We start from the raw sequence: 22660 nt of genomic DNA on the forward strand, positions 1-22660 counted from the left end.
ATTGTGTTGTGAGTTCTTTGCCTGCTGGGCTGATGTAAGTAGTGTCCTCATCAGCGACCTTCCTTTGCTATAGTTGTGGCTTTTTGTTCCAGCTGTGAATGCACAGATTGCAGTGGAGCTGAGTCAGTATCAGTGGAGTTAAGTAGTCAGTACAGCAGTTCTGTACGAGGCTCCCAATTCTTCTTAACTGTGTCATAACTGACAAAGTCATAAAAAAAAAGTTTATTTACATATATTACAGGAAGAGCATTGACTGATTCACCAAAGTTCACATTAGAAACACATTTCTGTTGGCTACTTTCTTCAAACCGGACACGCTAAGATTTAGTTTTCAAGTCAAAAAGAAATACTGAATATAGTTTATTCTTGCATCGCCACTAAGCTAGTGCATTGAAAGAAAACATTTCATCACCAAAACTTCAAAAACAACAAGGATTCCCAAAGACATTTACGACATGAACTACAGAAGTAAAGCGGGTAATACTTGAGTGCTGTCACCACTGCCAATTGTTTGAGGGCTCCAGAAAGCTTCAGTGTCTGTAATGGTCTCCATGTAATGGTCTCCAACGTGTGTAGACCAACTGTGTAGAAGTTGATGGTTGATTCTGATACAGTGTAATTTGACCGACACCCTTTCATATCAAAATATAAAATTGACTTGACCAAGTAAACATGGCCCCTGAAAAGTAGCTTATTTACTTACGTTAATATTATTGCACGTTTAAGATATCTGTCTCAGTGCTCACGTGTTACAACAAAAACACCATTTTCACACCATTTTCACACTGAAAATACTCCCTGATCAGGGCCGTACATGCTGGATCTAAAGGGGATATACATCTCTACACACTCCTACTATCAAGCACTGCAGAAGAATAGAGGAATCCGGAGACCGTAAATTGGCATTACCTGATAAACGTGCTCCTGTCATTGACGGACCGCTCCACAGGGCCAAAAGTCCATTAAATGAAATGCAGATTAAGATAAAAGTTGAATGTCTACTGTTAACACTGCTCACTCCGTCCGCCTGCCTAATAGCCTGTGGCTCATTTCAGTGTCCTCCTTTATCTAGCCCACTATTCTGTCATAAAATGTTTTATAAGTTCTGCTGGGCTTTAGAGCAGGAAAAAACATCGGATTTTAAAACCCTGGCGCCCTAATAAGAGCGGAGGTTCCCACACCCGCTCTGCAAGGAAGGACACCGTATGGTACCAAACGGGAAACATTCAGGTATCAAAATGTAGTGTCAAGTGACTAATCTACTCACGCTAGCAGATGGTTTCCATAGTTTGTTTTTATTTACAAGCATTCATTTTTTATAATTTAGGACTTTGAACTTAATTGTCTGAAATGGATGACGAAAGCACCCTTGATGGCAGAGGTGTTGACGGATTTATCCATGACGTCGTTGATGTTGCATGTGCATGGATCTCCTTCACAATGACGATGTCGTAGAGTCCACAACTTCTCGCCCGTTACACACGGTGGGAACGGTTGTGGCTGTGAAAGAAAAATTATTTGGTGGTTAGATGTATTAAGGGGAAAGGGGAAAATGACTGGGGTTCAGCAAATCAGAACATGTTTTGGTGACTATGATGTGATGCGCTAATCTCAGTGAAACAGTCTTGATCTCCATAACATCTACATTCACTGACCAGAAAAATACATACCCCCTTCTCAGTATCTTCGCACCAATCACAGATTTGCATCACAGGTTGCTGGGGTTCAGTTTGAGTTCCATAGCATCCTGATGTCCCCCCTTACCATGCAAACATCAGTGCTTCATGCTGCTAGCCAGGGCTGGTGAGTGGATGTTCCTTTCTATGGGTGCACAGTTGAAGTGAACCCTAAAGGTGTTAATGGATCCAAGTTAGGCATCTGAATATGCCCAAAACTGTTCCACTTCCTCCATCGATGGATGCAGATGCAAGTATGAATGAGTGAAGTTATACGGTGCCTTTCTCAGAACGCCAGTTCTTTCTCAACATGCCGATTACAGGTATGTTAGTATTATGGTCTGATGATTTCATGTTACATCACATCCTGCATCTACCATTCAGGATGTACAAAATGGTGCAGTTGGAACCAGAATCCATTAGACTACAAATCCTTCCTCCATATCATGAGTGACAATTTATATTTTACACTTACTGCTTTTGTCAGATGCTCTTGTCCAGAGTGAGTGGTATGTTTAGACTGGACAGGACACTTTACTTGTACATCTGCTGATATACTCCTTATAGACACAGTTGTGCTGCACTGCATGCGACTGAATTCATCATTGTATCCCACAACTGTATTGTGATGTTAGCTGTCATATTACAGACCAGCAATTTACTGTTAGAACCCACTCGGCTTCATCCCTAAGGAACTGCCTTCCACACAGCCAGCGTCTGCAGTGGTGACTGTTGTTAGGATCCATCGCTTGTTTTACTGGGGGCAGTGGTGGGGGGTTGGGGGGGGGGGGGTTGTTGGTATGGGTGCTTTGGTCTAGCTAATGCTTCGACTGTGCCCGCCAGAACCAGAAATGGACCACACTTTAAGATTATTATTTGCGACCTGTTCACATGCAAAGCTCATTTCTATTTTTCTGGTCACTGATTGTAAATGTTGTTCGATTCGATTGACCGATGACTACTGTGATACGCTGACTAAAACTCAAGGTAATGATTTTGATCATGAGTGTGACAATTCACTAATTTTAGACAAATGAACTGCTTGTATCCTACAGAGCATCTCATGTGTACGTTAGCTGTTTATTATCTTAGGAATTTCATATTGTAGCCATAAGCCTGATATGCATGTGTGTGTGATGCGTGTGTGTGTGCCTCCTTACAGTCATTCTTCACTTTACGGATGCAGCGAGTGTCCTGGAAAAGAGCTTAGCTACCCTGTGAGTGTGTGGAGCTGGGAGCGGTGATGGCTGTGGAGAAGCGGTTCTCCTTGGAGCGCAGCGTGGTCACGTTCTTCTGCGGCTGGAACAGGATGATGTGCAGCTTGGGAGCGAAAAGGCAGCCCAGCACCACAGAGCCACTCAGACTCACAGAGATGCACATGGTGGTGGTCTGCACCTGCAGCAGGGAGACGAGACTCATGACACATTCATCCATCTGACCTGCAACCAAAGACTCACACAGCACAGTCTTAAAGCAGCATGTTATAAATTCTATTGAATTTTGCTATTGGTTTGTTCGGGTCTTCTATTTTTATCAGAATGTCTCTGTTGAGTTCATCAGCAACTATTGTGGTTCTCTTTGGTTTCTGGCTTGAAGGCAGAAGATACACTGTGGACATCTACAATGTTGGTACCAGACACCTGAACTTTCATAAGAAACACTGGCCAGCAGAACATGTAGTGAAGTGTATGTAGTGTCTCAGTGGTTGTGATTCCCTCACTGGTCTCAGGCCAATGTCCCACTTGACTTGTTATCAACTCTGTACAGGATTTCTGTAAAGGCTTTTAAATAGTACCACTTGCTCATTTTATTTGTGAAGTTTTATTGTTATTATTAATAACAACAATAATAATAAAGGATTTATTTCACTCCAGATTATCAATAATCTTTCATTTTTACATTTTATTCTTCTTCCCTCAAGAGCCTCAAGTCAAATGTCAATTTAATTTAGTTCCAAACCAATGGAGTGTTTCATTATTATTATTATTATTTGTCTTTTGAACACTACAGTTCCGCAGTTCCCGTAGAGAAAACTCAGCAGATGCCAGGCTGGGACAGCGTCCTGTGAGAGCGTCCTCTGGGATCTTTAGTAGCACGTCTTTTAAAGCCGGACAAAAGAAAACTGAGTGAGCTTTAACGTGTGTAAACATGAAGGCCAATCGCTGCCGGTATCAATCTTGCAATAATGTTCAATCGCCCCTAGCTACTGTCATTCATTAGTAGTTCCATTTGCATTATGGGTGATGTAGTTCAATAACTAAGTGACGCTGCACTACAGGTAGTAGGGGTGGGGGCAGGACCAAATATTAATAATGGGTTGTTTACAGAATGCTCATAATCTGACACTGTACATGTAAAATAAATTGTTTTGCCCAGTAGCTACACTCCAGTGACACTGATAAAAGGTCAGAGCCCCAGACGTAAATGAGAACACCCTTTAATTATATTGTTTTGTCTCAACAGCTGCTATAATGAGTAACATGATTAACCAATCTACAAGTACCACATATTTTTCCCTTTTCTAATCAAAAGTTATAGCAAGCAACTCAATTATCAATCGATCACATATCTTAGATGTAAAATCAGAAAATTTAAACAAAATCAGCAACTTCTTCAGTTCAGTTCTGGCAAAAATTGGTTGATCGCTGCTAACCTGCCTGCTCATAGTTATTACACTTGTCATTTTACATTTACACTGATTTTATTTGGCATTTGCTCCCAGAAATGAATTTCTGGCCACGCCCCTGTGGCCACACCACTCTTCACTTCACCTGGAAGTACAGGATACAACGTGATTGTGTCTTGGTATTCTTTCCACCATGAAGAGATGTAGGAATACATTTCTTTATACATACATGCGTAGTTCTTTCGTGATCATTTCTGACAGCTGTTTGCTGTGGCAGTCCGGGCATGACGGCACACAGCCCTGGGGCTTTCTCCTTGTCTGGTTTTACCGTGTAGATTACTGACATCTCTGAGTTCTGACATCTCGCGCCTCGTAGCACAACGATTCCGTTGATAAACTACGACAGGCCACCCACAACCTCCCGGAGGGAATCGTAACATTTGTTACAAGAAGCTTATGGCTCTGAGGTGTGCGTTTTTGCGGTAGTTTGCTGGATTAATCATATTAACCCACCAGAGACAACTGGGGAAAACCATCTGCAGTTTCTTTATGTACAATAATCTGCAGTTTTTGTAAGGGTAGGTACTGTGGGGTAGTTACGAGGAAGCATCTATGCAGCATTAAAATAGCAAAGCATTAATTAACATGAATTAGCACTTTGAATTAAATTGAAAATGTTAATTTTTTTGCTGTTAGTTCATACTACCATTCATTTGTCATTTTATGGGAAAGCCTGAATGAAGAACAAACTTAACTCATTACGAAAACAGTTGTGGTCACACTAAGACCCTTCCATACATCTTTTCATGTGTGTTATGATGTTGCAATTTGTGGTCTGTGTAATATGCAAGGGGCGTGGCTTCCACTTACCCTGTAATCGCTAGCGGTAACGTAGAATATGGGCTGAAAGGCCAGCCAGATGATGCAGGTGGTGTACATGGTGAAGCCGATGAACTTGGCCTCGTTGAAGTTTTCGGGGCACTTCCTGGTCTTGAAGGCGTAGAAGGTACACAGGACGATCAGGACGCAGTTGTAGGTGAGAGACACCAGCATGCTGGAGTCCGGGCTGTTACACTTCAGCGTCACCACATTACGCCGGAAGGGCCCCACCTCCTTCCGCACGCCCGGCACCTCCACCAGGAGCCACACCAGTGCCACCAGCAGTTGGGCGGAGATCAGTACGCAGCAGATGGCCACCTGGGAGCCGGGGCTGATGAAGCGTGGCCGCTTGGCTCCGTCGCGCACGCCCCCAAATATCCGCGCGATCCGGTTGGTCTTGGTGAGGAGGGCGGAGTAGCAGACAGCGAACGACGTTCCCAAGCCGAGGCGCCTCAGTGCGCACACGGCCACCGACGGCTTGGCGATGTAGATGAAGGTCATGGCGTAGCACAGGAGGATTCCTAGCAGGAGGATGTAACACAGCTCACGGCCGCTGGCCTTCACCACCGGGGTGTCGTTGTGCCGCAGGAAAACCCCCGCCACCCCAAGGGTGCACAGCATCCCCAGGCAGGCTATGGTCACGGGCCCGATGGCCCACACGTCCCACCAGCGGATGTACTCTTCCGGCAGCTCGTAGCAGCCCGTCAGGTTGGCCAAAGGCCACTCCCCAAAGCCGCAATCCACGCAGGTGAACTCGTCCTGAAGGTACTGGTGGGGCTGGCAGGGGATACAGATCCAGCAGCACACGTCTCCGGGCTGCATGCTCTTGGCCTCGTTGGGTTGGCAGGGGTCACTGCACTGGGAAGTGGGCACCAAGCCCCTGGACCAGGGAAGCAGGCTGGTGTTGAGGACCAGACTCTGTGCCCAGTAGCCCACCTTCCTGTAGACGTACCTGCCGTTCTCCTGGTGGAAGTGGAAGATGTTGTAACGACCCAGGCTGTCACCCAGAGTGGTGAACCTCACGATGTTCTCCGTGTCAGCAGGCCTAAACGGAGCTGGTCAGGACAGCAGAGATTTATTTATATAACAACCAAGTTGACCAATAAAATGTGGTTAAAAAGGCTTGCTTACTGTATACTGTTTCATCATTAGCACTTGCACATTTATTTGTCTGCCGTAAGCATATCATTTGAAAATTGCTGGTTGTGTGTTTCTGAACTAGAGTTGTTAACCCACCGTGCTTTATTAGTGGTTACCGAAGGTAACTGGGAGCTTCTAAGCCACGTCAAACAGCTTCAAAATCAGAAACAGCTGGGGAATGGACTAATGAGAATTTTCTGGCTCCGGTGATTTTACAGGGATGAAACAACATAAACAGTCTTCTGTCTCAGAAGTGGTGCTTTTAATGATGAAAACTCCAAACATTTGAAAAGCTAATCTCAGATGAATCAGAATTTTTCCTTACATGCTCTAGTTGACTCAAGACTACCCTTCATGATAGCTGTTCATTATTTGGAACAAGTTGCTCTGTCTTGACAGTCTGCATCCCACTGAGCTCATAGGAACCATCTGATAACCTGCCAATTAATGTGTTTTTTATTGAATAGTATCTTTGGATCCACCTAGATCCATCTAAGAGAATAGCCATTGATCTAAGTGATGACGGAAAGAAACCACCTTGCTGAGTTTGAAAAGGGAATCACACACAAATTCTAAGGAAGACCTCATAGTGCTCATTACTAATATGCAAATGATCTCACGCTACTTAGTAAACGCCGCTGCTGTAAATGTTCTATTAATGAAGGTGCTCACCGTCAAACTTTGTCTTGAGGATGAACTCGCGGTAGAACCTCTTGCCGTTGCCTGGTTTCATTGCGTCGCAGACACGGGTGGTGTTCGTACACACCACCTGCCGCATGTTGTGGAGGGCGTAGGCTATGGCATAGACGGCGTTCACCACGAACATGATCTTGGACTCCTGCGTGAACGACCCATCCCGTAGGCTGTGCCTGGCGCATCCGGGTTCTTGCAGCCTACACCCGAACCGGTGCTCCCAGAATTCCCTGAACCAAGGGTTCCGGGTGTTGAGCTCTGGCGTGAGCTTGGTGAAGTAGTCCTCGAACTCACGGATGGGGTAGGACGAGAGCTCGATGGTGAAGGCCCCGTTGGCGGCCTTCTCGCTGCCGTGCACCACGCTCTCCTGCGCGCCCCAGCCGTCGCTTGCCACCCAGATGAAGGAGACGTTCATGCGGGCGGCCGCCACCAGCAGCTCCCTGGCGTCCTCGCTGCGGGTGAACAGGATCACCACCTTGGCGTTGGCCTTCTGCTGCAGGGAGCGGATCACGGTGTCGTAGTTGAGCCGGTTCATGGAGCGGCTGACCTTCACCGATGTGGCTATGCAGATGTGCCGCACCCGCGCCTCCTGCTGGAAGGCGTCGATGCCCGTCTCGCCGTAGTCGCCCTCGGAGGCCACCGTGGACACGTACGTCCAGTTGAAGAAGCGCAGGATCTCCGCCATGGCCTTGGCCTGGTAGAAGTCCGGCGGCACCGTCCGGGCGAAGTAGTCGTAGCGAGATTTGTCGCTCAGCTTGGCACTCGTGGACGCGTAGCTGATCTGAGGGATCTGGAAGAGGCGCAGTAGGTTGGCCACCTGCACAGATGCGTGGAAGAGAGGAGTCTCCTGAAGCCACCATTACATGCTAATAATATTCCAAAATTGCAGAGAACACTGGGGTGGAACTGAATAGTGTAGCTGTTTGAATTCTAAATCTAACTTTGTATGAATGTCAATCTACAAATCATATTGGTGTTCTAATAGTGCTGAGGCAGGATCAGATTTGGACTTTGATATCCTAATAAACACAATGCAAAAAAGAGACAGGAGATGATCTTAGAGCTGCTCTTACTCTGATGCGTAAGAGACAGCACCTTAAGCCTCCTGTAAGAATACTGATGAAGGTTGACAGATGTAACCAAGTTAAATTTCTCATGGTTTTGGGTGTCTATGGAAATTACTATTTATTCCAGGCAGTAACAACTACCCTACAGCCAGGCAGCGTATAAAGGGGCACCACATACCCCTAGGCAGCTACAGGCTTAATGGAAGGCATGCCAATCCCCTCAAACCTCCACCATCATCAGAACATCCATCTGTTTCATAATAAACATTAGAGAACATGCAGAAAGTCATTGTTTACCTTCAGCTATGTACTTTCTTAACTTTGTTGCTGCGTTTGTTATTCTAACTTGCAGCCTTACACAGTTTGGCCTGTTACCTGCTCAGACACACCTGACGCAACTCATCTGTTAATTACCAGGTCTGGCAGCTAGGTGTGTAAGAGCTAGAAATCGCTGCCCTCTGCTGGACTTTGGCCCTGCAGGACTCGAGCTGGGCACCCCTGAGACAGGTAAACAAAAGTGCCAATGGCCCTCTGCAAAACTTGTTGACAAGTAATTAGCCCCCCCCACCCCCAGTCTCCCTGCCCCTTGTCCCCCCTCCCTGCCTTGTCTCACCCACACAATGTGCTGCACCTGCAAAGATGGGAGTCTTACCCTACAAACACTCCATCTTCACCTGTTATCTAGCTCATCTGCTTATCCATAGTCTAATAAGCCAGAACATCTAATTCTTCTGCGGGCAAGTCTAATTCTGCCGAGTCAAGATAATAAACAAACAAATAAATAAGGAATATTTTAGGGGTTTAGCTGCATCTCAGGGCATAAAATTGGGTAGAGAGTTCTCTGATTTAGTCTTTCTCTACAAAGGTTGCCATATAACATGGAAAACAATGTCCACCGTCTTTTCCTTCTCCCTTACTGCAGTTATAGTTTGCCCATGAAGTTTCTGTCCGCCAGTCCTGTAAAGGTTTCAGGTGTTCGGGCGGAGGTTTCCCTGAGGTGTGGAGCGATGGCTGGAGGAGCTGTGTTGTGGAATTCTGGGAAGATGCTCACTCCGCAAACTGAAGTGGCAATTAGGCCCACAGGGAGCGCCGGATAATGATGGAAATTCTGAGTGTAGTTGGGAGGAGGTTGTACACAGTGTATCCGACTGCTCAATGGAACAGTGACCATATGAGGTGTCTCAGCACAATTGCATCGATTTTAGATTAGCTTCTCCCTCTTGTATTACAACCGCGCAGGCAGGATCAACAGCTCTAATTAAAGGGCTTTTCCGACACTCAGATACCTGATACATTAGAGTCCTGTATTTTTAAAGAGAGCAGGATGTAACTCTTCTGTAGACTAAACCGGGTAGGGCTTCACTCTCACCCAAGTCATATTCCAATGTTCAGTTCCAGTTTCAAGACCACCTGAAGCCGATTTCTGCTTCCCACGTGTGTGGCTAAGGGATTTCTCATGCCACTATCATTCCATTATTGAAAGCTGAAAATAGTCTTATGGCCAACCTGTGGTGGGATCAGTTCAATTTTACCCGCTCAAGATTGCACGTATAGCCAAAATACTGAGAGATATTATGCATGACCTGCAATAATGCCTGAAATTTCTCATGTAACTTTTGCTCATGACATAAATCACAAGTACTTTGCCAGAGAAAATAGCTGCATCTCACTAGCCAAATCAAATCATATAACAATTATGTGCATTTGTAGATCTTAATTTATGTGACTGCCTTAATCACTAAACTGTGTTTTAGCATCTAGCTACATCCTGGGGCTGTGCGGATGGAAGAACAGACATTTTGTAAGAAACATCCATCAATAATTATTGGTTAGCATCATGCATGGCTAGTCATAATGCTGTATTCCTGGCTCCAAATCATGTGGCATCCATTGGCCAATCATCAGCCATTAGCATGACACGGACTAACCAATGAACTGAGGGACGTTAGAGACGACGTGTTCTAACTCTGCATGACAGCCATGTTTAAGGAGCCCAGCGGAAGTGGGAACCCGAGGAAAAATCTACCTAAACAAATTGGAATGAGTCCTGTAAACCATTGCATATACCTTAAACCAATAACAACATGCTCATATTTCAACATGGATAGATGAAAATTTGTTTGAGAAGTGGTAAACCATAGCCAATTAACTACTTGAACTCATCACTGAAGTAAATGTTTTTTTCTTCATAAAATTTTTTAAACATTAATTGGACACTTTCAATAGAGCATGAATCCATATGAATTTCTCATCTCATTATGTGCACATATTACACTCAGTAAATATACGCATCTATATACACATCTAAGTGTATCTAATCACTTATAGCACAGAACAAGACTGTGTTTTCCATGATATCCTGTGAGCACCCTTGAACAGGAGCAGGTCAGAACAGTACTGAAGCATTTGACGGTGACCACCTTAGCTGTTGCCTGTGCACCCTGCTGAAGGTGACCTGCGGTTTGTGTGCGTGCGTGCGTGTGTGTGTGTGTGTGTGTGTGTGTGTGTGTGTGTGTGTGTGTGTGTGTGTGTGTGTTTGCTTTCATGCGTGTGTGGGCTTGCCAGTACTGAAGTGAAAAGCAAGCGCAGACACAGTACCACTCTCTTTGTGTGACTGGCTAAGAACTCTGATCTGTACCATCCATTTTTGTCATTTCCTTTATGTTTTGATTTCCTGAGGTCTCTTTCTAGCCATCTCACTGAATCTGTCCCTCACTGTCTCACTATGTCTCCAAGTTGAAACGTTCGGTCTCTTTAAACCTGGGAGATGATTTAACATCCTGACATACTATGGGGGTTCTGGAGCGCTCTGTCACTGCTCAATAAACATCTGCTTCCTCATGAGTTTTCTTTTAGGACAGTACAGTCCAGCTGCTAGGAGACACACCCTCAATGTCTGTCAGGAGTGTCCTGAAAATCTCTTACAGACCAAACTTGGCTTCAGCTATGAAGAGAAGGGAGTGAACGAGTGAATGGAGATAGAAGGGAAGAGATGGAGGGAGAGAGAATGAGAGAGGAGCAAGACAGGAAGATAGAGTGAGAGAGGAAAGAGGACAAGAGGATAGTGGGAGGGGAGAGAGAGAGAGAAAGAGAGAGAGAGAGAGAGCAAAGAGCTCCAGATGGGAGGAGAGGTGGGGCGGCCTGACACCGTGCAGCTCTCTGACGGCGTGTGAGCTTCCCAAGAGTCCCGTGATGCAGTACGGCCACTGATCGTGTCCTGCTTTCAACATGAAAGACCCATCTGTTCGAATGTCCCGCTCTCCAGGCAGACGGGGGCGTCCCACGCGCACACACACACCACCGCTTCAGGCAGAGAAGCTACACGCGAGTCCCCCCGCAAACAAGCATCAACACAGAGAAGACGGAAGTTCGCCAACGTTTGGCCAGCACACTACAAGTGAGAAAATAAAAACGATCTGCACCTCAGATCTCCAGATCTCCAGGCTTCGAGTGTATGCGCACGGTGGCTGATTGGAGACTGGTAGCTTCTTAAAATTCATGAAAATTGACTCTCAGTTCATGGCCATTCTTGTTGTAATGAATTGGGAATGAAAAGCACTGCAGATTGTGCGGTAGTGCTCGTGGCCATCCTGCAACTGCTGACGCTGCTCTCTTTGTTTGGGCTTCCAGTGAACACCACATGCATTTGCTGCTTATTAACATTCTGTCTGTTTCAGAGGGTAGAACAGCGCTCCATGTGAGTGACCTCCACACACACACACACACACACACACACACACACACACACACACACACACACACACACACACACACACACACACCAGCTAGCTGCTCTAATTGACAGCAGCAGTACGTGTAATCCCCTGTAAACACTCTTCATCTCTTAAGAAATACAGCGGTCCGCACCAATCCAGGAGGTTGTTTTGGCTCAGCACGGGGTGTTAAGAAGATGACGCTGCCTTACCTATTTCTATATGACATTAGCATTCACCAGATTTGGTGCACACTGAGTTTTTTGTGCATGCGAAGGAAGCCTGATAATTTATTCTGTCACCTAGTGGAGGAGGAGAACCACAAAGATGAAAAGAACAGAAGAAATGTGAAGCTATTGATCGGTTGGCATTATCAATGCCGACCTGAACAAACGCATGCCTGGAGAACCTTCTTGGCCACACACACACACACACACACACACACACACACACACACGCAGGAGCACACAGTAACCCAAACAACATTCTGCTTCATTAATTAATGCACTTAGCTGACAGGAAAACACTAGCACATTGACTGCACCAATAACAGCCATAGACTGATTCATTGCCACCGGATGCAGGTTTGATTTGATGTGTCTTGCTGTTATGAAAGAATCCAGTGAAAAGATTAAAATGTTACACTGCACATTGTGATTTTACTTGCTGTTGCATTACTTTACATGCATGATGATATTATATAGATGCGATATATGTTGCTACTGTAGCTTCCATCACATTACATGTTTCAATGGGCTGGTGTTTTTTGCATTTTGGCTGTGTGTGTTCCTCTTCTAGGGGGGGTGGTCACTCTGAAAACACTAACGCTATCTGCCAGTCTCACCCCCTCATGCTTAAATATAGAACAGCCCACACTCACATGCATGCCTAATTTAGCAGTCACCCACCCTCATTAACACACACAAACACACACACACACACAAACTTGACCCCAACGCAGGTATTCACTGAAGCTGATGTCCATCAAAACACAAGGAAATCTATTTTCAGAGAAGCTCTCTTTATATAGGCTGCTCATTAAGTCAGACTTCATAACATAATTTAATGACTACTAATGTTTCCTCTTGATTCCATCTCACAATCCAGATGGCGTTCAGAGGAGGGAGAAAGTGTGAAAAAAGCTCCTAAAATGGCTGGGACGTCTGCTGCCATGTGCTCACTCTTTTATATTCATGTTCATTCTCGTCATGTTTGTTCGGGGCTTCTGCCAAGGCTCGTCTCTCTGAAGGCAGCAGGCCAACAGATCTCCAGTCAGTCTGAAGACTCCAATCGGCTCTTTTCTCCCTAGCCAAGGACAGGTGGCCTGGGCTTTGCTAAGCAGCGTTCCCCCCGGACCCCCGGAGCCCCGCACAGACGCTAGGATCCAGCTCGGGGAGCCGCTCTGATCCCACTCGCTGCTGTGCCTCGCGGCTGTGATGAGATCTAGACGACAGAGTCCTGGTGGATAATTCTCTGCTTCTCTGATGAAGTGGGTTGCATGAATTTACACACAGACGACTTGATCCATTGTTGACACATTATGACCACTTCAACATCTATAATGTATATATCCAGCACCTAGAGGAGGTCGTCAGTGAGTAATTTGGCTAACATATCAAACAAATAACTGCCCTATGAAAGGTGTAGATGATGTGAAGGTGAGGTGTAGAGTAGGTGTAGATGAGGTGAAGAGGAGGTGAAGAGGAGGTGTAGATGAGGTGTAAGTAGGTGTAGATGAGGTGTAGAGTAGGTATAGATGAGGTGTGGAGTAGGTGTAGATAATGTGTAGAGTAGGTATAGATGAGGTGTAAGTAGGTGTAGATGAGGTGTAGAGTAGGTATAGATGAGGTGTGGAGTAGGTGTAGATGATGTGTAGAGTAGGTATAGATGAGGTGTAAGTAGGTATAGATGAGGTGTAGAGTAGGTATAGATGAGGTGTGGAGTAGGTGTAGATGTTGTGTAGAGTAGGTGTAGATGAGGTGTAGAGTAGGTGTAGATGAGGTGTAGAGTAGGTATAGATGAGGTGTGGAGTAGGTGTAGATGATGTGTAGAGTAGGTATAGATGAGGTGTAAGTAGGTATAGATGAGGTGTAGAGTAGGTATAGATGAGGTGTGGAGTAGGTGTAGATGATGTGTAGATGTAGATGAGGTGTAAGTAGGTGTAGATGAGGTGTAGAGTAGGTGTAGATGATGTGTAGAGTAGGTGTAGATGATGTGTAGAGTAGGTGTAGATGAGGTCCACAGCCTTGCACACAATTTGGCCAGTGTGGTTCCAACAGTAATACATTGTTTCCAAACTAACTGATACGAATATTCAAAAACATCTATATTACAACCATTATAAAGAGAACCACGTCTGGTGCACTCACACAACAATGGGTTTGTCTATAAATAAACTATGGCTCCTGGTGGATGGGGTACAATGCGCCTCATAAACAGCACAGTTAACTTCTTATTCTTAAATTCTTTTGCCATTAGTTTGGACATAGGACTTGCATACATTGAGAATTAGTGGCCTTGGAAACTACTGTCACAGATGTTACTCTGTGACTGCAACTACGGCAAGTATTTTTATTATTAAAGTTCTACCCCCTATACTTGTAGTTAGCAATCGGTGCCTTAGCTTTTAGCTTGCCAAAGTCTCTTACATAAACAAAATCTAACGCAAACTCCTTATGAAGTCGGGCTTGAGCCGACGTAAGAAAGCTGACATGCGCGCCTTCCTCCACAGCAGCGACCTCCCAATGCGGTTCGCGTTCACGTTATCCACGTTCGAGATCGCAGCAGCTCACTGGGTTGTTAAGCGACGTGTAATTAGCGCTTGGTCATCTCCCTGCCAGCTGCTGCTTAAAGAAACAGGGGCGACAGTTAACTTTCGAAACGCCTGTTTCCGCTACGGCGAGGCACAGACAGCGGTGTGTAAATGCAAAGCCCTGACAAGATTGTGCCGGTTTAGCATGGCTGATAAATAAATAACTAAATAAAACCCAGGCACAATTATGTGGAAAGTGTTAGAGCAGGCACTGGAACAAAGGAGACTTTGGAACCATCAGCGGCGCTAAGGGATACTAGCCAGATGTTTACCATACTGCCAGTGAAAGAACAGATCCAACACAATAATCCTGAGGTCATTTAATATATTAACTGACCACACAGTGGTCACAATGTCTCATTATGTTTAGAGGAGAATGCTAATAACTCAGCAAGGGGCAATTTATTACCCTTCCCTTCTTCAGAGAATGCATAAAATACATGGCATAACCTGCATTCCAACTTCAATTCAAGTCTAAATATACAGCAGAGTATATCTCACTGGAGTATTCTGGGAGTTTGTGCTACTGAAGGTGCCTTATAGACAAATCATAACCTTGTGAAGGGCCAGTTTAATCCTGAATGGTCTAAAAGACCCACTGACACAAGAGGTGGTCTGTCCTGACATGTATGCACTGGTGTGCCAACAGATTAAGGTTCAGGAAGCCAGATGCCTCTCTACCTGTATGGAGACATCACTGTATGAGCCTCCGATCACCCCCGATATGGCCAGAGGAACCTCGTCCGGCACGGGGTTGGACCCGTCAGGGCAGATGAAGCCCGGCTGGTGCACTTTGGTGAGAGAGGAGCGGACGAACTCCAGCGACTGTTCCAGCGCATAGGTGTCCTTGGAGCAGGTGTCCAGGATGTGGGCCCCAAGCCTGAGGCCTGGCAGGATGCGGCTGTCCTGGTTGATCTCGTCCAGCGCCAACAACATGGCCTCCAGCCTCTGGATACCCCGCTCACCATTGATCTTCCCGCAGTCCTGCATCCCCTCGCCCTTCTCGTGCACGGGGAACAGGCCGCCGATCACCAGGTCGCCATCCATGATGATCTCGCGCTTGGTGCTGGGCATGGCAGTGAGGTACCTGGGACTGGACTCTACCTGAGCAGGAAGGAGCAGCAGGAGGACCACTAGGGGGAGCCAGAGAGAAGGGATGCAGGGGGAGTTAATCCCCCCGGTAACACCAGCCATACTGGGACGTAGCGGATGGGTGGAGTCCCCCCTCTAATCAAGCCGTGTAGATTTAGATGTGTTGGACTTTACAAACTGGGTAGGTTTCCAGGGAATGTTGTTGCATGTTGTTGGGCTGACCCAGGACCTGAAGGAGGAAAAAAAAACATTCAAAGACATGGGAATTTCTGTCAGCATGCGAATTACATTCTAAAAGCTCGACATTCCAAAGTGATCATTTATGCTGGCTATTAACAAAGCTTGAAGTTTGACTACCAATTGGAAATTGCCAATTAAATGCAGACTGTGAAGCTAATGATTAGACATCACGTTAGATAGACATCTTACACAAGCCCTAAAAGCAGCCGTGTCTAACTGTTTAATTGGATCGAGTCCAGAGCTATGGAGGACGGGCTGGTTCTTTGGGCTCATTAATTTTACTGGATTTAATAGGAGTTCATTCCTGTGCAATATCTGCAAAGTGCCGACTGCCATGATTACAGCACAGGACACATGAGGCAAAGCAGCTCACAGCAGGCGGTGGCTGCAAAGATATCAAACAATTTCACCTGTGTTACAGCAGCATTCATCTATCAATGTGTCGTTTCAAAAGTGACACACAAGTTTCTATTTTTTGTGCTAGAAATTGCCGCAGCTTGTTCAGCTGCAGACCCAGAATTTCTTTTTTAGACACATCGGCAATTGTCACAATTTAATATTTGAATTTCTGACACTCTGATAGTGATTTTGACAACAGGTGTTCAGAAACTACAGGTCGGATGCTGATTTACTGACATGTTAATTCAAAACCTCTAAGTGAATGCGCACTAATACACTTTAAATACTTATACTACATTATAAACGTGCTTCACAAATGTAATTTATGTTATGTGCAGAGACAATATCTCTAGACACCATAACCAAATTCACTTATTCAGACTGTTTTTGGAAATATCAACAATTTTTTTTTCAGGTAGTATTTACGTCCTATGCGGTCCTCCCCCCAAACTCTCACAGTTAGTCTAATGAAGCAACATTCTCATGTTTATTAAAGTGTTCGTCTTTAACCTCTGTTACCATGGAAACTAGAGAATGTGTGTAAGTTGGGGGAACAAGGTGGCATGGTGTAGGTAAGTGGAATTTAGCAATTAATTTGATGTCTTTCACGGTGCCCCAACAAACACTGCACGTTAAAATAAAAGATGTTTACACTAGTGAATAACACAAATGCCTTTCCTGATTTCGTATGCTAAATGTGTTACTTACACCTAAAAGTTAATAGAGAAACACCTAATAGAAATACAAAAGCCAATGGCAGTTTGGCTTATCCTCGAACCATGAAATAAAATATTAATGATGCCATTCCACGGAAGCTTTTGTTCGGTACATCTGACAGATGCAAATGACACAGTCCTTCTGCCACAACTTGGAGTAAATGTCCGTGGGCAACAGCAGCGGTAAGATGTTTACAACTGCAATTGAATTACAACTTCATGGTTTATGAGCAAGTGGCTATGCGATCAGGCCGGACACCCCACCCCTCTGCGTTTGTTACTTACAGCTATTGTCTCTATATTTAGTAAAATAAACATGCCTGAATTAGCATGTGTTATTTTACTTATCTGGGAAATCTTGAAATATCTAACACTCGTTGGACGTTTGTCCTAACACAGACGAGCATGGTTTTGATTACCATCTCAGCAGACGGTCAGCAGGAGACACCGAGTAAGACTGCACGAAACATTTCACTGACGTTAAAACCGAAGCGTGGCGTTCCTCGCCTTCTCCTGGAGCAGATGGAGCAGCAGGAGCAGCAGGGTTCTCTGACGCTTCAGCATGGGTGAAGCCCAGAGTTAATGGGCCAGTCCATGCCAGGGTAATATACCAAGATCTGGACAGGACAGAGATGATTAGGAAGGAGGAAGACAGGAACATGTTTCCCCAGCAGCTGTGACTCTAATGGGTGATGTGCACATGTCAGAGCGCAGAAGGACAGAGTGTTGTCTGACACTCTAATGGAGAATGGTTTGAGATCACACTACGCTCATTTATGAAGCACATTTTACACCCAGTTTCATCTTGGCGTGTGTAAATACTATGCTCAATATCTGTAATTTTGACTTACATGATTCAAGCAATAGTAAGGAAAAGTGAAGTTATCGGTCTCCAAAACAACTTCTGAAGAAAATGGTTTAAAACGAATTATGAAGAAACTTAAAGCTGTGTATTTTGTATCTTCACAGTATAGTAATGATCCCTCAGTATCGACCTTCAGATGTTCACCACAAAATTCAGCTTCTCTCCCTATTATGCTTACTTGGTTACCTCTTGATGCGAAGCCAAAATGAACGAACATGCTGCTACACTAACGTACTGCATAAATCAGGAGAATTACCATTGTAGGACAGATAGCGTCCATCCCAAATTAACACTTTTGCCTTCTAATTTTCTGCCACTTTACTCGCCGTTAATTGTGATTAATGGGTCTGCTTGCAACATGTTTTCCAGGACTAATTTGATTGCGGGATAGCACCTCGTTGGTTTCTTTTGTACCGCGATCTCCAGCAGCGCTGGCCGGAGAATTTGATAGTCAAATGTGTCTAAGTAACAGCAGGGACGCCGGATAATGATGGAGGCGCAGGAGAACTAAACCACTCGATCTCTACAGGATCTTTGTCTTAGGTACCAATCACTCGTGGAAGCAAAAAAAAAAAACGTTCTTGAGAATTTTATCATTTTTTTTATTGATCGGTCAGAACCACGGACGTAGTTTTGGGGGGGGGACGGGGGGGACATGTCCCCCCCACTTTTTCAAAAGCCGGTTTTGGTCCCCCCCAGTTTTTACAGTTAAAACCAAATATTTAAGTAGCGACGAAGTCATGTCCCCCCCACTTTTTAACGGTTAAAAAACCAATATCCAAATAGCGACAAATCTAGCACTAGGATCATGCAGCACCCCCCCCCCCCCCCGCTCAACAGTTCGCCACCCCAGGTTGTGTCCCCCCCACTTATGAAATCAAAACTACGTCCATGGTCAGAACATAAACATGGGAACACAGGAGATATTGTATTATGACAGAGCCTGACACTTCAGCCAACATCAAATTGCACACTGATCCGTCTAAGTAATCTGATAGGACAGGGGAGCTAGTGTTCGTTACCTTATATAAAATCTTGTTAAAAAGGATATGGGTGTGGTGTTTTTTTTCCATTTCCACGATTTAAGCAGCCTTTCCCGTAAATGACTGCTCACTTGTCTTTGATAACACCTCTGGAGTAACGCCAGACCGAGTGAATAGCTCGTTGGGTCTCGTTTGGCGGACGGACGAATTCACACTGAGCCATGGAGAAAATAAACTGTGCACCGTCTTCTTCAGCATGCCCTATCAACATTCCCCTGCGACTGACTATGCGTGCTTCACAAGCATTCAGATTCCGAGAGCTTACAGATGAATGGGGAACCTATTGACTGGTTTTGCTTCTCATGACCGCTATAGGTCGAGAACTTTTGGTGCGCAGTACTTGAGGGGGATCGAGTTTGAAAGGTGTCTCACTGAGAAAGACCCCTTGTCTATTCATGTGTGGTCTCTGGCTGAATAGTGACTGAATTAATGTGTTATTCAAACTCAGAGCGCAGTGTTATTCAAAGTGCTCTATTATCACTAACTTGAAAAGTTATTCATTCTTGAAATAACTCAGATGAAGAGTGTCGTGTCAAACACGCTGAAGTGATGAACAACTATATAACTGAAGTGAACAAGTACGACCTATTGTCATGCATGGCGATGTTAAAATAACACACCTCTTTTGCGTGGCCAATAAAGAACCATTAGGCTACTATATTAGAACACTGACAGCCGTGATAAACAGAAGCAGCATCTTGTAAGAGATCAGAGACGCGTATGTGGGCGCACAGCATCCGTACACTGTTATATAAAATAAGTGATATGTTTTCTGGCAGTGGTGTTTGTGACTAACTCTATGAACATAGGCTGCTATGGACTTACGGCGACTGCTTGTCCAATTAGCACAAATGAATTAAAACCGGTGATGCAACCGCTTCAAATCCTCTGCCAGCTAGTTAAAACACGTGAAAATGTGAGATATTAAAAAATAATAATACCATAAACGGGACAGCACTGTACACGCGCGAGGACTTAGCCTAACTGTTGAAAATCAACGTCATACGTGTGTAAACATACACATTTTTGCACAAATCCACTGAACTCCATCGGAATGTCACTATAGCGGGAAGCCGCGCAGTATTCTAAAGTGACTGATTCAATAAACAATTTCACATTCGATCACTCCAGGTGTCTGCGCTACGTGTAAAACCGAGGGTAAACATCTAACCGTAGTAGGTGACCAGAGACGTCTAAAGACGAAATCTCTATTAACGTAAGATCACTTCCCCAGATCAGCAGCAGGCTATTAAATAATCGATGGGAATCTAACATACGTTATTTATTTAAAACCCAAATCAAAGAGGATATAATAAGCCCACGTTTACTCATTTATAAAGTGATGCGGTAATAAAGCTGAATGAGTTTAAGTTCTTACGTTGGACATATGTTATGGATGCACGCACAATTAAAACACTACACGTTAATCTATAGTAAGGTACTATTAACTAATGTGATCAGAGAAGTGGGAGTGGCAGATTATTGTTTCGCGGTCTTCATAGTCAGAAATCTGTTTGTACCACGAAATTGAACAGGTAGAAATTAAATAGCGTGCACACGCTAAATAACGTGTCTTAAAATAATTTAATTTTACCTGAATTTTGCCACAAGAATTGTCTTAGGCGTAATGGTTGCCAGTGTACGCAAGTGTGTGATAAATACACTGATTCCGCACTGACATGCTCGATTATCAGACTACAGTAGTTAAATAATCACAAGCCTATATTGTACTTGATGAACACCCATTGCGATCCACGACATAACTCAAAATCATAAGAACGTTAACTTTTAACTTAAGGGTGTGCGCCGATCCGCAGGTATAAGGTGAGTAATGGTGTCATTTCTTACCTGTAAATAATTCAGGAGTCAGCGGCAACCACTACTTATCGTGTTGAGAGAAAAATAGGAGAAACCAGAATTTATTTTGCCAAAGGCCAAAAAAATGAGTTTATATTGTTAGATAGTAAAAGCAGGTGTCTCTCAGGTGTCTACGATGGCGATGTGGACCTGTCCGTGGTGCTGAAATAACGTGCGAGCGCAGCGCGGAGATCCTGAAATACCTGTGCACAGCGGTCGCTTCACGTGAAGCACCGAGAGCTTTGAGAGTCTAACTTCGAGGCGCACCTAACAGCAAAGTCATCATAACTCGCCAAGAAAAGGAAAACACAACGAAGCACTCTAATTAAATGTATTCAGCAAACAGTACCTTTCGACTGATTGCCTGTCCTCTCTCTCATGCTTATCTTAGTGTCCGACGCAGAGCATTCCGGTTGTGTCCTCAGGTCAGACGCAGCATCGTGTGAGACCATTGGGGCTGAGACACAGACTGTTTCTGAACAAGGAGGGCAGCTTCTCGCTCTGACTACTGTAGCGGAACGGTGCGATTTAGACGATGAAAATAGTTCCCCGGCGCTCCAAGGGATTTGTTGATATTATTTCCACGACTTCAAATCCGTCCAGCTTTTACAGCGTCGGTTTATGTTTAGACGCACACCTTCGCTTGTGCTACCACTGATGCTGGCGCTAGTAATGTGGTAAAATCAATGTTAATGTTTAAGTAAACATATTTACAAACATGTTCAGAGTTGTCTGTGTTACGTCTGGAGGCTCCTAGCTCTACTTGATGTGGCAACTAGGCGTCTAAACCCAACCATGGGTCTACGCTCTAGTCCGGAATTACCTAACGTCTGAAAGGTGGAGCCTAGACACTTTAGTCAAAGAGCTCGAGGCCTGTGTGTTCAATTCATACACTGTGACCAACGTCGTGATATATAACAACAAATCACGTAATATACTCTTAGGTTATCGACAATACATTTATCTTGAATGAAATGCATGGCCCCATCTTGGCCCATGTGCCACTCGTCGCAAGAATTACGATGAACGAGAACGAAGAACGAAAGAGGTCTCGCTGCAAGAAGGAGCAAACGATCTCCAACGAGCTCCTGGTGTTCAGTGCTTTACGTTTCGAGTACATCAGCATAACACGTGGTTAGACAGAAGGCGCTAAGGCAGCTATGTTAAAACAGCAACTCGCTTTTCAGTTCATCTGCGTTTTGTCTGCGCAAGCACGTGGCTAATTACCGCGCGCTCTACTCAAATGTGAGGTATCAGCGTATGCGAAAGGGCTGGGTAACGGGCTGGGTAGGTCGAATGCATTTTACAGCACAATGATAAGTGATGTATCTCGCAATGTTTCCTATTTTGACCTTCGCCCTGCCAGTAAGAGACACCTGTAAAGTTACAGACACGCGCAGAAAAGACAAAATCACACAAGTCAGGAATCTGCTCTGCACTCTGCCCGGTGACCTCTGATACACTTGTCCATCCAATCAAACACCAGAGTCGGTTCTAGCGCTTCAGGGAATGGTTTGCGATTATGGGAGGAGATTAGGCGTGGGAAGGTGTGTGTGAGAAAAAGAGGAGGGCACGAGAAGGCTACAAAGCTCGCTCTGTTCACTCCCCCCTTTTTCCTCCCTTTTTCACTGAACAACCAGTTTAGATATTTTGGTGGACCGAAGACGCGCGGCCAAAAGTTTCCACACAAGTACAAGTCGCGGGTAATTAGAGAGGCCTCAGCTCGCTGCGAGTTACGTAACCACGCCACTCCGATAGCACAAAGGGAACACTTTCCTCTTGAAATGAAGGTTGCCGCCCGCTACTACAGCTGCGCGCTCCTGCCTGGAGAAGCGAGAGCGC

General features: G+C 45.0%; 1 protein-coding gene across 4 annotated transcripts; it reads right to left on the bottom strand.

The window, feature by feature from the left end:
* Nucleotides 1–3: 3 nt before the first annotated feature.
* Nucleotides 4–21608, bottom strand: grm2b (glutamate receptor, metabotropic 2b). 4 transcript variants are annotated; one of them, XM_077004702.1, is made up of 6 exons: nt 21168–21608; nt 15288–15927; nt 6994–7831; nt 5173–6236; nt 2891–3071; nt 4–1500 (listed from the first exon to the last, which is right to left on the bottom strand). In XM_077004702.1, exons 2-6 carry the CDS (start codon nt 15798–15800, stop codon nt 1436–1438), a joined length of 2661 nt encoding a protein of 886 aa, XP_076860817.1. In that variant the 5' UTR covers nt 15801–15927; nt 21168–21608; the 3' UTR covers nt 4–1435. The 4 variants fall into 4 exon arrangements, with proteins under 4 accessions (XP_076860817.1, XP_076860844.1, XP_076860826.1 ...); XM_077004729.1 differs by having other exon boundaries at nt 2837–3071; XM_077004711.1 differs by lacking the exon at nt 21168–21608 and adding an exon at nt 20810–21161.
* Nucleotides 21609–22660: the final 1052 nt, after the last annotated feature.

Source organism: Brachyhypopomus gauderio, chromosome 1 (genome assembly GCF_052324685.1).
Source record: "Brachyhypopomus gauderio isolate BG-103 chromosome 1, BGAUD_0.2, whole genome shotgun sequence".
NCBI lineage: Eukaryota > Metazoa > Chordata > Actinopteri > Gymnotiformes > Hypopomidae > Brachyhypopomus > Brachyhypopomus gauderio.

What these genes read in the sequence shown, in the direction of transcription:
- grm2b (XM_077004702.1), bottom strand. Translation starts at nt 15,800, where the DNA reads ATGGCTGGTGTTACCGGGGGGATTAACTCCCCCTGCATCCCTTCTCTC. An exon ending in CCTCAAGACAAAGTTTGACG is followed by an intron (nt 6,237 to 6,993) that starts GTGAGCACCTTC and finishes TGTCCTGACCAG; the next exon opens with CTCCGTTTAGGCCTGCTGAC. An exon ending in TTACCGCTAGCGATTACAGG is followed by an intron (nt 3,072 to 5,172) that starts GTAAGTGGAAGC and finishes TCCCTGCTGCAG; the next exon opens with GTGCAGACCACCACCATGTG.